Below are 13,737 nucleotides of genomic sequence, written 5' to 3'. Positions count from 1 at the left end.
GTCGAAGTTACGGAGACTCCTACAGGGAGATCGGCCAGCAGAGGAATATTGCTCAGAGTTCCGCAGGTGGGCTACGGATACTCAGTGGAACGACCCGGCTCTCAGGAGTCAGTTCTGCTCTGGGTTATCTGAAAGGGTTAAGGATGCGCTGGCGCTGTATGAGACCCCCCTTTCCCTTGATGCTGTTATGTCCCTCTCTATCAGGATAGATAGACGTCTTAGGGAGAGATCGAAAATTCCTGAGCAATCGGTAACCTCTCCCAAGCAGCAGTTAGTCTGTACTGACTTGGATGAGCCTATGCAGCTAGGAGGAACTTCTCGTCAGGTCCGTCCTCCTGAGGTTCGCCGTAGGTGGGGGGCTTGTTTTTTCTGTGGGGGGAAGGGTCATCTCATTAATGTCTGTCCCTCCTTTTCCCAAAAACAAAAGACCGTCGGAAAACTACTAACCCCAGGCTGTGCGGAGGATGTCAGCCGGGGGGTATACGTTTCCTCCATACGAACATCTCAATTTGTGTTGCCAGCGGTTATTGTTTTTGGTGTTAAGACGGAGTCTATTTCTTTTTTTCTAGACAGTGGTGCAGGGGTAAATTTGATAGATGCCCATTTTGCCCGCACTATGGGTTTGTCTCTCTGTACGCTGCAGAGACCCATTCCCATATTCGCTATTGACTCTGCTCCTCTGTCTCAGAGAAACCTCACTCACGTTGTCCATAACTTACATCTTCGGGTAGGGGACCACCATAAGGAGCGTCTTTCATGTTACGTTCTGGAGGGCCTTCCCTCTCCTGTGGTATTGGGTCTTCCCTGGTTGGTAGCGCACAATCCAGTGGTGGATTGGCAGGCCAGGGAGATATTGGAGTGGAGTGAGCATTGCAGAGAGAATTGCTTAAATAACAATTGCTTAATCGCCTCCATAGCTTCCCTACCTACATTTATTTCGGACTTTGAGGACGTTTTTTCTGAAAAGGGTTGTCAGAAGCTACCACCTCATCGTCCTTATGATTGCCCGGTTAACCTGATTCCCGGTGCAAAATTACCCAAGTCCAGGTTGTATAATCTTTCGGGTCCCGAGAGACAAGCCATGAAAGATTATATCTCCGAGAGTCTGGCCAAGGGACACATCAGACCCTCTTCTTCACCCGTGGCTGCAGGGTTTTTCTTTGTTAAAAAGAAAGATGGGGGCCTGCGTCCTTGCCTAGATTTCCGTGAGCTAAACCGGATAACCGTCCGAGACCCATACCCTCTTCCTCTCATTCCTGACCTTTTTAATCAGATTGCGGGTGCTAGGTGGTTCTCCAAACTTGATCTTAGGGGGGCCTACAATCTGATTCGTATCAAGGAAGGGGATGAGTGGAAGACAGCTTTTAACACCCCTGAGGGGCATTACGAAAATGTAGTCATGCCTTTCGGTCTGACCAATGCCCCTGCTGTCTTCCAACATTTCGTTAATGATATTTTTAGTCATCTCATCGGCAGGTTTGTAGTCATATACCTAGATGATATCTTAATTTATTCGGCTGATCTGAAAACACATGAAGTACATGTCAGGCAAGTACTGCAGGTCCTACGGACGAATAAATTATATGCGAAAATTGAAAAATGTGTCTTCGCCGTTCAGGAAATACAATTCCTGGGATATCTATTATCTGCTTCAGGTTTCCGTATGGATCCTGGGAAGGTCCAGGCAATTTTAGATTGGGATCTTCCTGAGAACCTGAAAGCTCTACAACGGTTTTTCGGTTTCGCAAATTTCTACAGAAAGTTTATTAAAAATTATTCAGTGATCGTTAAACCCCTTACTGACATGACTAGGAAGGGGACTGATTTTTCTAAATGGTCTGACGCCGCTAAAATTGCATTTTCCTCTCTAAAAGAGAGATTTACCTCGGCACCTGTCCTAATTCAACCTGATGTCTCCCAGCCTTTTATTGTTGAAGTTGATGCGTCGGAGGTGGGAGTGGGGGCTGTATTGTCTCAGGGTCCGTCTCCTGGCAAATGGCGTCCTTGCGCTTTCTTTTCCAAAAAATTATCTGCAGCAGAAAAGAACTATGATATTGGAAATAGGGAACTGTTGGCGATTAAACTGGCGTTTGAAGAGTGGCGTCACTTCTTAGAGGGAGCAATCCACCCCGTCACGGTAATTACGGATCACAAAAACCTTCTGTACCTAGAATCGGCTAAGCGTCTCACCCCTAGACAAGCTAGGTGGTCGCTATTCTTTACCAGATTTAACTTTGTAATCACCTATCGTCCTGGGGCAAAAAATACCAAGGCAGACGCATTGTCTCGTAGTTTCCCTGGAGGGGGTAATGTTAGTGATCCGGTACCTATTTTACAAAGAGGAGTGGTTGTCTCTGCTGTACACTCTGTTCTAGAGGGAAAGGTGTTAGAGGCCCAGGGGGACGCCCCGGCCTCTTGCCCCTCAGAGAAATTGTTTGTACCGTTAAACCTGCGTCTTGAGTTATTGAAGGAACATCATAATTCGGCACTTGCTGGGCACCCGGGTAGTAAAGCAACCTTGGAGCTATTGTCTCGTCGTTTTTGGTGGCCAAGGTTGCGTCAGGATGTAATAGATTTCGTGTCTACTTGTTCTACTTGTGCACGCGCGAAAGTCTCTCATACACGTCCAGCAGGGTCTTTATTGCCACTTTTCATCCCCAATAGACCATGGACACATCTATCAATGGATTTCATCACTGACTTACCTTTGTCTGCGGGTAAAACAGTTATCTTGGTAGTAGTAGACAGGTTTAGCTAAATGGTACACTTTATTGCGCTACCCGCACTTCCTAATGCTAAGACTCTTGCTCAGGTGTTTATCAGTGAAATCGTGAAGCTTCACGGGGTCCCTTCTGATGTGGTTTCGGATCGGGGAACCCAGTTTATTTCTAAGTTTTGGAAAGCTTTTTGTACCCGTTTAGGGGTACACTTATCCTTTTCCTCAGCTTTCCATCCTCAGTCGAATGGACAGACTGAGCGTACCAACCAAAACCTAGAAACATATTTAAGGTGTTTTGCGTCTGAAAACCAAGAGGTGTGGTCATCATATTTACCGTTAGCCGAGTTTGCCATAAATAATCGCCGTCAGGAATCCACTGGCAAGTCACCATTTCTTGGTGCATACGGTTTTCATCCCCAATTTTGTACTTTCAAAGAGGGGGGGTCTTCTGGGGTTCCCGAAGAGGAACGGTTTTCTTCATCTCTTTCATCGGTATGGCAGAAGGTGCAAGCTAACTTGAAAAATATGAGTGGTAAATACAAATGCATGGCCGATAATAAACGGTCGCCAGGTCCGGACCTAGGAGTGAATGACTATGTGTGGTTGTCTACTAGGAATATTAAGTTGAAGGTTCCCTCTTGGAAACTGGGTCCTAGGTTCATTGGTCCTTATAAAATTGTAGCCGTCATTAACCCTGTGGCTTTTCGCCTGGAGCTACCTCAGACTTTTAAGATCCATAACGTCTTCCATAAGTCGCTGCTCAAGAAGTATGTTCCACCTCTAGAACCATCACCGCTGCCACCTCCTCCTGTTGTTGTGGATGGTAATCTGGAGTTTCAAATATCCAGAATTGTTGATTCTCGTCGGGTCCGCCGCTCTCTTCAGTATCTGGTGCATTGGAGGGGTTACGGTCCCGAGGAAAGAATGTGGGTTCCAGCGTCAGAGGTAAACGCCAACAGGTTGATTCAGGCTTTCCATGTCTCTCATCCGGAGAGACCTGGTCCTGAGTGTCCGGAGGCCCCTCGTGAAAGGGGGGGTACTGTCACGAGGGTGTCAAGAGCCACGTCTGACTCCGTTATACCCGGGGTCAGGAAGTCGCAGCGGGTGGCTGCGCGCTCTATGTCTAAAGATCACGGTGTTTCTTAGTGTTTGTTTTCTGTGTTTGCCTTGCTATCCTTTTTGTCTCACTCAGGGATCCGTAGCTTCTCCTCCTCAGCTGTTTCTTGTCTGCCACTCCCAACCTCCTTATATTCTCCTCTCACACTTCTCTTGTTGCCAGTTATAGAGCTTCCTGCCTGGACATCTATGCTGACCCACTGGAGCTGAGAATCTGGTTGTTGTTCCAGAGTGCTACCCTCCGGATCCCTGTTGGGCTTTTGTTGTCTCCTGTTGTTGCCCTCCTGGGATTATATGTTTAGTTTGTATTGTCTGTCCTCCCCTTGGTGTTTTCCTTTAGAGCTAGTGGTGCGGACTAGTGTTCCCACCGCCCTGTTCACTATCTAGGGCTCATCCTAGGGAAAGCCAGGGTTTTAGGCACGTGATCGGCGTACGGGTGAGGAACCCGTCTAGGGACGACAGGGCAGCCAGGCGCCAGTCGCAAGGTGAGTCAGGGGTCACCACCTTCCCTCTCACTAGGGCAGGGCCTCCCTCTTTTCCTCCCTCCGTGTCACGTATGTGACAGTTACGCCGATCGTGATAGCTTCCTGTTTGAATGGACTCTTAGTGAATATACACTCACCTAAAGAATTATTAGGAACACCTGTTCTATTTCTTATTAATGTGATTATCTAGTCAACCAATCACATGGCAGTTGCTTCAATGCATGTAGGGTTGTGGTCCTGGTCAAGACAATCTCCTGAACTCCAAACTGAATGTCAGAATGGGAAAGAGGTGATTTAAGCAATTTTGAGCGTGGCATGGTTGTTGGTGCCAGACGGGCCGGTCTGAATATTTCACAATCGGCTCAGTTACTGGTATTTTCACGCCCAACCATGCGGCAGTCCTGTGGGCGAAAATGCCTTGTTTATGCTAGAGGTCAGAGGAGAATGGGCTGACTGATTCAAGCTGATAGAAGAGCAACGTTGACTGAAATAACCACTCGTTACAACCGAGGTATGCAGCAAAGCATTTGTGAAGCCACAACACACACAACCTTGAGGCGGATGGGCTACAACAGTAGTAGACCCCACCGGGTACCACTCATCTCCACTACAAATAGGAAAAAGAGGCTACAATTTGCACGAGCTCACCAAAATTGGACTGTTGAAGACTGTAAAAATGTTGCCTGGTCTGATGAGTCTCGATTTCTGTTGAGACTTTCAAATGGTAGAGTCCGAATTTGGCGCAAACAGAATGAGAACATGTATCCATCATGCCTTGTTACCACTGTGCAGGCTGGTGGTGGTGGTGTAATGGTGTGGGGGATGTTTTCTGGGCACACTTTAGGCCCCTTAGTGCCAATTGGCCATCGTTTAAATGCCACGGGCTACCTGAGCAGTTCTGAAGGCAAAAGGGGGTTCAACACCGTATTAGTATGGTGTTCCTAATAATTCTTTAGGTGAGTGTATGTCCACCGCTCCATTCTTATCTATGAGATATCCAAGATCAAGCACTCAGCTATCCCTGGCAGCCGCATAGAGCTGAATGGGGCAACAGCAGTGCTATTCAGAGTGGCTCGTCCAAAGCCTGACTTTGGAAGTGCAATTGCTAAACAGGTTATTTCCCCACAAAAAGATAAGCTGTCAATATTTGATCAATGGGGTACGACTTTCTGCAAATTTATTTGAAGTGATCATGCCCCAAGAGGGCATAAACATGCTTCCCTCCTCTCCCCTATAAAAAGGTTCTCAGAGGCTTCTTTTAAGTAGTGAGAAATTGTTGAGAGATTGTTAACTGTTATAAATTTCTCTACAATGCGCTGAAAGACATTCTGTGGAGGATGGTTTGAGAGAAGCAGGAGGGTCGTTTGGAAGAATTGCCCGCCTAGGACGTTCTGACATAGCTTTTAGAAAGTTTTGGGAGCAGTAGTTAAGTGAGGGCACAAACACAAGGAAAAGAGGCTCCGGCCTGCCCATAAAGACCACCAGTAGAGATGATTATTGATTATTGATGATATGAGCAGCTCCCACAGTTTTGTTCACCATCCAGAAACAGGTGACACTTTCATTACATACTCCATTTCCAGTGGGAGGAAATTTTGTGTCATGGCGCCTGTTACATGCCCTGCCATTGACAGCCAGTTGCCTTCGTTTGCAATAGTGTTCTTAATAAGAAATTTTGACTGTTTATCATCTTTAGAGATGAATCCAGGTTCTGTTTGGTGTTATTTTCTAGGGAGCCGTCGCATATAACAGTCAGTCACCCCTAGTAGTAATATGAGGGAAACTAACAACTGCAGTATGTGCAGGACGTCCTGCAACCACATGTGTTGCCTTTCACGACAGGGCTTCCAACTGGCATTTTTCAGCAGCATAATGCTCGCCCACATACAGCAAAGGTTTCCTAGGGAATGTCTCAGTCTTCTTTTGCCTGCCCGATCGCCAGATTTATCACCTATTTAGCATTTATGTGAACAGATGGGATGTCATCTTCAGCAATGAGCGTAATATTGATGGTCTATCCTACGGCTAATGATTTTAAAGTCTACTTCCATTTGTGTATCGCCTATGCTGTGTATATTATTGCAATAGTTAAAGGGGTTATCCCATGAATAATGTAAAAAATGAAAATCAGACATCATATAGCACACGACAATACCTTTTATAACAAAGCTAGAACCAGCCCTGTACCTTACATGTATCTAGAGATCTCCTCATTCAATGGCCTGATAGATGTATATCAAGCTGACAGCTCAGGGGAGTGTCTTTTCTGCTCCAGCTCAGGAGGCGTGTCCATGCTCTTCCTATCACAGCTCAGGAGGCAGTTGATAGATAAAAACTGAGCATGTGTGGCCTTATTATTGAGCAGGTCAAAGAAATAAGAAATTAAGTGGCACTATACAGATACATTTTATTGAACTCAGTGGCTATGCTAAATTTTTAATTACAAGCAATTACAAAAGTATTCAGGTCCAGGTGTTGGTTTTAAAACTGTCTAATATTTTTCGTGGGACAACGCCTTTAAGATGCAAAGCATTCCTAAAGTCTTGAGACTCTTTCACTTTTTATATTTTATGTTGCGGCCTTCTGCTAAAATAAAATAAAAAATCACGTTTTTCCCCATGATTCTGCAGTCAATACCCCATAATGACATAGTGAAAACAGAATGTTTGAAATCTTTGCTAATGTATTAAATAGGAAAAACTAACTATTTATATTTGTGTGTACATCTATCCAACCTTCCAAAATATCCTACTGGAAAGGCTTTGAGTCACAAAGAGAAAGGGTCCTACTACAGAAGGCAGAAGTGTTTGCTTAGTATTGTGGGGAATTTTGAATAATGCTGAATAAGCCAGTCATCTAAATACTTACATATGCCTTCGCAATAATTGGCTAGTAACACTTTCTGTCTGTCTGTGTCTCCTTAACAGCCTGTGAAAACGTCTTCATGCTTTTCAGAAATCCAGGTGCAGCGGCACAGATGTAGGCTCAAGGCGCTTCCAAGTCTGCTATAGTACTTGTTTCAGTCATTTTGCTTGTCTTAGACAATGGTCATTGTGTATTTCCTCATTTTTTTTGTTTTCAGAACAAATATTAATATTTGTGCACAAGTAATTTGGTTTCGTATATTATTTAATATATCCTCAAATGCTATTTAGGGAAATAACATATCCTCCATATAAAAAAAAGAAAAAAGAACAAGAGTCTGCCTCCCCCAAAAAAATGCTCATTTTTCCAGAGGCCGGTTTTTAGTTCTCTACCATCACTCTAAATTCACAAGCCAGGTGGAAACTACTCTACATGCACGAACACATAATATGTGTCTCACAGAACACAAGATAAAGTATACACCACATGTATCACATGTCTGCAACAATACATATCATGTTAAAAAATGTGCATTGTAGATTTTCTTATCCACATCTGGGAACAATGCTTCTGATCTCATTGCTGCTGCTGGTAGTGTTTCAAAGTTTATGCACGTAGCTTAGAAATTATCATGGCAGACGATCGTAACTCTAGAAATTTTATTCCACTCACACAACTGCAGCAATCTGGCTGTCAGCAGACCTTCCGAAAGAGCCAGGAGGCACCATGTTGAGTCCAGAGCACTACCACTGCAAAAATGAAAACAGGCGCTTAAATCAACTATGAATGCCACTAGCTTGGGAAGAACAGCAGGAGCTATCATACAGGGGATTGAGTTTAGATGGGAGCAAATCCATCTCTTGTATTGCCGAACCACAACAATTCTTATTACTGATTTATTACAACATGCTACTATGTTCTGCACTGTGTTAACCAGGTTGACTACACTCTGGTGTTTTACAATAATAACCTTTACTTAGCCGGGATCCACTAATACTATCTTATATTCTGTATGTATAAGGGGAGGAATGAAAATCTGAGCAATGGCAAATTCTGTGTTGTTTGTGGATATATCTGTGGCTTATACAAAAGCGATGGGGCCCACACACATCAGAATCACGCCTCATGCACACAAACGTACTTTCTTTCAGTGTCCGGTTTTTTTTTTTTTTGCGGACCGTATGCGTAACCAATTTTTTTAATGGATCTGCAAAAAAAATGAAGGTACACTGTGTGCATTCCGTTTCCGTATGTTCATATTTCCGTTCTACAAAAAAATAGAACATGCCCCATTATTGTCCGCATTACGGACAAGGATAGGACTGTTCTATTAGGGGCCAGCTGTTCCGTTCCGCAAAATACAGAATGCACACGGACGTCATCCGTATTTTTTGCAGATCCGTTTTTTGCGGACCACAAAATACATACGGTCGTGTGCATGAGGCCTCAGGGGGTGATGAAGCTTTCAGCAAAACGTGCATCGGGGCGCAGGGTTCTCTCCGTCTGTATGGTAATTTTATGACTTGTACTGAATGTGGTTTCATCTGGCATCTTTATAGGCGCTTTCTATTTAGCCCATGCTTATTTGCTTATTTGGTTAGTTTTTTCAGCACTTGCACTTTACGAGTTACATTATCTACTAGGTTTATCTACTTGGCATTGAATATTATACTACCTTTTCTGCCCGTGTATGTCCCCTGCTATGGCTATAGGTCTTATGTATTCTATTTAATCCTTTTTAATTGTGTGTTTTTTATTGCAATCATGGAATAAAGATATACTGATTTATTAAATCCCGGTTTTTGCTATATTTTAGGTTTCTATATTTTGTGGGTAATTCTGGGTAGATGGTTTCTATTTTGTCCAACTTGTTTATTGGTGGGCTTCAATACAAGTCAATAGGAATGACCAAGCAGTTTCCAGACGTAAACAGCTAAACCAGAAAGACAAAAGTTCAGTCTCTGGCTTTTCCCTTTAAAATTCAGCTTTGAATAGTGCCTTATAACAACAGTGAAAATTCCTACCTTTTCAGTGCAAAGGCTAGAAATTCCTAAAGTCTCAGGGTGAACTGGCGTTCCATTAACTATTCCCACAATTCAGTGCAAAAACAGTGCAAATAAACAAAATATATCATATTAAATGCAATTTAACAGTATAAAACAGTATAAGTGCAAACAATACCATAAATCATAGTTAACCCTTCACAGTTAACCCATCACTTGCATTAAAGTAGTGAGTTAATGGCTTTCATAGCAGCAGATGTCCACAAACATCCAGACTCCAAAGTACCCTTGCTCCAGGGCACTGTACATGCTCTATATCTTCTTAGCTTTCCCTAGTAATCAATACGATAGTAACAGGCAGAGGTAAACTGTAGCTCATTCTTTTTCACACCTGGAAAAGATTCTTTTATGCCCACTGTTGTAGGACTGTCTGTCTTATAGCCCTTTCAATGATGACCGTTACAACATCCAGAAACTTTGACAAATGTTCTTCAACTCGTCCACCATAGCTATTATTAATCTTGCCTCTGGCTAACTAGAAAGTAGAGCTGTTTGGTACCAGTCATAATGGTACAACATCTCGGGGCATAGATAGTTGAGGTTGTTGCTGATGGGTAGAAAGAAGCCACCTAGTCCACACACCCTGGAGGCAGCCAAGGCCTATATGAGATGGGCCTGTAGCTAAGACCAGAAAGCCTGCAGGCTGTAAGCCAGACTGTATGAGAGACACTGTATATAAGAAATGGAGATTGCGTCTATCCCGTGCGGCGTGCACTGAGTGCTGGCTGATCCATTTACTGTATGAACAAGGGCATACCATTACTGATAACAGTGTGCACAGTGGTTGTGAAGACAAAGACATTGTAAACTGTAAGCACCTGTTAGAGGCTTTATAGATTGTGCGGTACTGCACCATGTGCAGAGATAACCATGATGATAACTGCAGATGCAACCATCTACATTGCTGCCACTCTGAAGAGACTAAAGCCAGGAGGCTAACAACCAGGGAGCTAGGTGTACCACAAGCCAGAGAGATAAAGTTGTTGCCTCTTAAGGGGACTATTTTATTTGCCAGTTCCTACTTAAACACAGTGGGAGAGATCAAAACTGTCATAACGGAAAACTGGCTTAGTTGCTCATAGCAGCCAATCAGATTCCACCTTTCATTTTTTCCAACTCCTTTAGAAAATGAAAGGTGGAATCTGATTGGTTGCTATGGGTAACTAAGCCAGTATTCCTTTACACCCGTTTTGATAAACCACCACCCCCCAGTGTATCTAATTACCTGTGGCTACTTAGAGCCCAGTTAAAACAATCTTAACTTGCAGCTTTCTTTGCCTAATTTCTCCCATGATTCAGTGGGGATCCTACGGATACCACTCAGGGCCAAAAAGATTCAGTCTGACCCCTTACACACTCACATTCCTATTCAGCAGCCGTAAAACTAAAGACTAAACACTTTTGGACAGTTTCTGCCTCCTCGTGGACATATTCATGTGAATGTGTGCCTGCCTTCCTGAACTGGCTCCTTATTGTACTCAAATATGAGTGATGACTCACATGCTGTGGGTGGTTATTATACCCAGCAGGATGTCCACAAAGAGGGTGGACATTACCATTTCTCAGCATCTCTATTTAATTATAGATTAAATTTTTGTTACTTTTCCCGACGTTATAACCTATGTAAACGTGGGTGTTAGAATGGAGGCAATGGAGAAAAAGTAGTTCCATAATTCTGAAGCATGGAAAATTGTGTATCTGCACAATTCAGTTATCCCAGTATATACTGAAAAGATACATTTAGACAATAAAGTCCAAGTATTAAAAAGTAACTGTCATATATTTTTTTATGTAATTGGATTGGTCTGACTAAGTTTACCTTAGTTTCCTAGTTAATACTTTTGTATAGGTATTGAATTACCTAGTAATTGCAGCATGTTCTTTCCTCCCCCAGGAATTTCAGTGGTGCGGCTAAAACAGCGTTACTAGGTGTCCTCCATCTTCTATCTTCTATATACAGAAGATGGAGGACGTAGTAGTAGGCAGTCCCGAATGCTGTGTGTGCTCCAGTCGGACTGGGATAGTGCCGATATTTGCGATAAAAATTTGCGATTAGAATATTTGCAATAACAATTTGTGATTAGAATATTTGCGATCAACTACTCAAGAGGAAGAGGGCGTGTTTAAGTCTGGAGAAAGCCTATTGGTTGGGGTGAGGCTGCGCATTCACAAGATGAGCCGAATGAATTCTGGGTAGTTAGGGAGGGAGGTCTTAGCCTCAGGGTAAGGGCATCGGTAGCCATCTTGAGAATATAGTCAGAAAGAAGTCTTGTGAGGAGCGGTTGCTATGGACGGAATCTTATTAAACAAGTGGTATGTGAACAAAATGTTTTGTGATTATGGATTATCACCACAACAGCATATATGAAAAATGAATTTTGAGTGAAAATATGACAGTTTTCTTTTAAAGGAACAACTCTATCCAAGTCCTTAATTGATTCTCAAAGTAACTGCCTCTTGATAATGGCAGAAGAGATTCATTCAACCATTCTGTGTAATGAAAGACAGGACATGTCCTCCAAAACAATTAACAGTGTTTGTAACCATTATCCAGACAGGCCAAGAGATTAGGCTTATTAACAGGCCCCCACCCCCTTTAACTTAGAATTGCCTAATAGGGCATATGAAAATGGGTTTTCCAAGCTAGTCCCCCTTTAAGCTGCTTTAGACAAACAATTTTCTCTATCTCAACTTCTATATGTTAACCATAAATAAAGTATAAATCTGTACAAAAAAACTCACTATATTATATACCTTCCTGAGGTATATGAACTGAAGAATAAGCCTTAAAGTTTTAATCTGGTTCTAGAAAAAATGAATTCAAGGGAAATACATGTTCCAGCACAAATAACATATGATGATGGTTCATAGCATTTCATCCAGTATACTGAACAAGAAGAAGATGATTTACCATATAATAATGGGCATTAGAAACCCCAGGCACAAACTTAGTGAAGGCTCTGAGGTTCCCTCTGTAACCCAGTCCATAATTTCTTTTTAAGCAACCTTTGTAATATTTGTTTGGCACCAAAAATTGTAATAGTTTTTTTTGAAGAATAATTTGTTTTATTAGTGGATGATTAGTGGAATTTGGTTTGGATTTGATTTCCAGCTTGAATAAATAAGTGCTCCAACTGCCCTGAAAAGTTTCCTTTCATTTCAAGCTCTATGACTCCAAGCCAGTATGACTATGGATAAAGGTATGGCATGGATGGTATGGATAAAGGTATGGTAGTAGCAAACAACCGCTTAAAAAAAATAACTGCACTGTAGAATGTTTTTATAAAAAAAAAAATGGTTTCACTTTTTGGCAGTAAATACCAACCAGTGTGTATACATACACACATATACATATGGCTTAGGGTCACATCCTCCCCATCTTCTAATCTGAAAACTGATACAATTTTAAGAAATTTGTCTGAATCGAATCACCCAAAAAATTGGGTAAAGTTCTGTTTCGATTTGTTCATCCCTAGACAAAGCTCATTAAATACTGTACACTCCAAGAAATACTAGAATATGCAAACATATACATGTCACATTTACCATGAGGTTTGAACAACATTTTCTAATCCAAAACAGTTATAAAATGTCATAGTGCAAACCCTGATTCCCAAAAGTGTTCTAAATAAAAGTTTTAGATATAGTTGAATCCCTGTGAATGATTTTGATTGCAAATGTTCTGTAACTCAGTGTGACCAAGCTCAATTAGCTCTTCAGTAGATCCTCATTGTATTATGGTTGAAACTGCTCTCACTCCTATCCACCAGAACAGCCATTTGCTGGAAGTAGCCAGGAGGCCATACTTCATAATATGAATTTAGGCCCCAGCCCTATATGCCAATGTAGCAAAATTTTAATTGTAGGAGGGTATGAATGATTTAGCTAATATTATGTCCTACATAAATTGGAGGACAGAAACCACAGGTAAGTCTGACTACCATTTTTCAATGCAGCTACATAATGTGACCACTCTGTTCTTCCATTTACATAGTCACTGTGCTGCCATCTTCTGAAATAGTCTCATCTAGTATTCCTACCCTATCAGAACAGGACATCAAACCCACATTCTCTTGCAAAGCCAGACCAACTAACTGAACCCTTCCCAAATAGATTTACTTAATTTGAGCATATGACAATCCCGTCCTGTGTAATATGTGGCAGAAATCCAGTACTAATGTAGTAGGAAGTATGCACTTACCTGAAGATGAGTCAATAGTAAAGACTGGTGTCTTATCTCTAGGTATTAGCTCATATAACACTTCCCCAAACATTCCTCCATCTCTATCAGTGGCCACAACATTTAGTATCTCTGTTCCTGGTTGAGTGTGACTGCTAATGCTTGTCACGTAATTAGTTTGATCAAAGACGGGTGCATTGTCATTTATGTCTTCTATATCGACTCGAACAAATGCTTGGGCACTTAAGCCACCCTGTTAAAAATAAAAAACATAAAATATATAAGACAATATTTGAAAAAGACAAACCC

General features: G+C 42.2%; 1 protein-coding gene across 1 annotated transcript in view; it reads right to left on the bottom strand.

Annotated features, from left to right (window-relative positions):
• Positions 1-13,737, bottom strand: part of DCHS2 (dachsous cadherin-related 2) — a 394,236-nt gene that overhangs the window by 154,077 nt on the left and 226,422 nt on the right. Inside the window, exon 3 of the mRNA XM_044300255.1 lies at positions 13,450-13,681. Within this exon, the coding sequence (XP_044156190.1) occupies positions 13,450-13,681 (232 nt within the window). The remainder of the gene's footprint in view (positions 1-13,449; positions 13,682-13,737) is intronic.

This window comes from Bufo gargarizans, chromosome 1 (assembly GCF_014858855.1).
Source record: "Bufo gargarizans isolate SCDJY-AF-19 chromosome 1, ASM1485885v1, whole genome shotgun sequence".
In the NCBI taxonomy this organism is placed as follows: domain Eukaryota; kingdom Metazoa; phylum Chordata; class Amphibia; order Anura; family Bufonidae; genus Bufo; species Bufo gargarizans.
The sequence above is the reverse complement of the archived record's forward strand: the minus strand, read 5'-3'. Positions and strand labels throughout refer to the sequence as shown.